The following is an 880-nucleotide window of genomic DNA, read 5'->3' on the forward strand; positions in this document are numbered from 1 at the left end:
GGGACTCAATGATTACATTTGAATTGGTGCTATTATTATTATTATTATTATTATTTATTTTTTTTAGGTTAATAACAAGGTCTCTGTGTATGTGTGTTAACCTTTTCTCCTGCATTTTTGTGTGTAGATGACTTCAGTGTACGGCACAACCACGGGGTCAATTTTACCTGCAGCAAAAAAAAAGTGTTGCAGAGCATTTAAATTGTAAAAGTTGGACACATGTTTATTTATTTGTTTGGTCACTATTTAATCTGTTTTAAACACAGGTTTTTTTTTTGCAGGATTTACCTAATGTCTTGGGAATAGTTCTGCATGTCGACATTGTTTTTAGCTGTGTTGGTAGTATTGTCAGGCATCTCCGAAAACGTTAGAGCACTTTTGCAAATATGGGATGTCTTGATAAATCGAGCAGATATTTGAAGTTCACACAGCACCATTCTCGCATGAAAATATCATAAAAGTTTATTTTGTGACCCAGAAAGAATAATATTTCAAACTCCGCCACTCCGTGTTCCTGCATCGTTTGATGCAGTGGACGAAATGGATTCTGGGATATTGCATTTCATCATTTCGAGCTGATTGGAGACCAGAACAGCCAATCAGATTTTTTTGCATCCAAGTCTGGGATTGGCTGGTTTTGTGGCACAAATATAATGGTTTAGAGAAAGAGTTGAGTGCGCACGGGCAGAAATGTTAAGAGCGCAAGCATCACATTGCGAGCGAGCGCAAATGCAAAAACTGAGCGAGAGGGGGTGCTATTGTGTGTGTGTGTGTGTAGATAATAGCAAACACTGATATACATTTTTTGCACGCAGGAATGAATTTTGTTCACTCAAATTCAACTTTTCTTCGCTCAAAATAAATTTCTCCTCAAAGAGCA

General features: G+C 37.3%; 1 protein-coding gene across 1 annotated transcript in view; it reads right to left on the reverse strand.

Moving 5' to 3' along the window:
• Nucleotides 1–356, reverse strand: part of LOC113015175 (low affinity immunoglobulin gamma Fc region receptor II-like) — a 7177-nt gene extending 6821 nt beyond the window's left edge. The window contains exon 1 of the mRNA XM_026157118.1: nt 289–356. Within this exon, the coding sequence (XP_026012903.1) occupies nt 289–356 (68 nt within the window). The remainder of the gene's footprint in view (nt 1–288) is intronic.
• Between the last annotated feature and the right edge of the window lie 524 nt (nt 357–880).

This window comes from Astatotilapia calliptera, chromosome 3 (assembly GCF_900246225.1).
Source record: "Astatotilapia calliptera chromosome 3, fAstCal1.2, whole genome shotgun sequence".
In the NCBI taxonomy this organism is placed as follows: Eukaryota; Metazoa; Chordata; class Actinopteri; order Cichliformes; family Cichlidae; genus Astatotilapia; species Astatotilapia calliptera.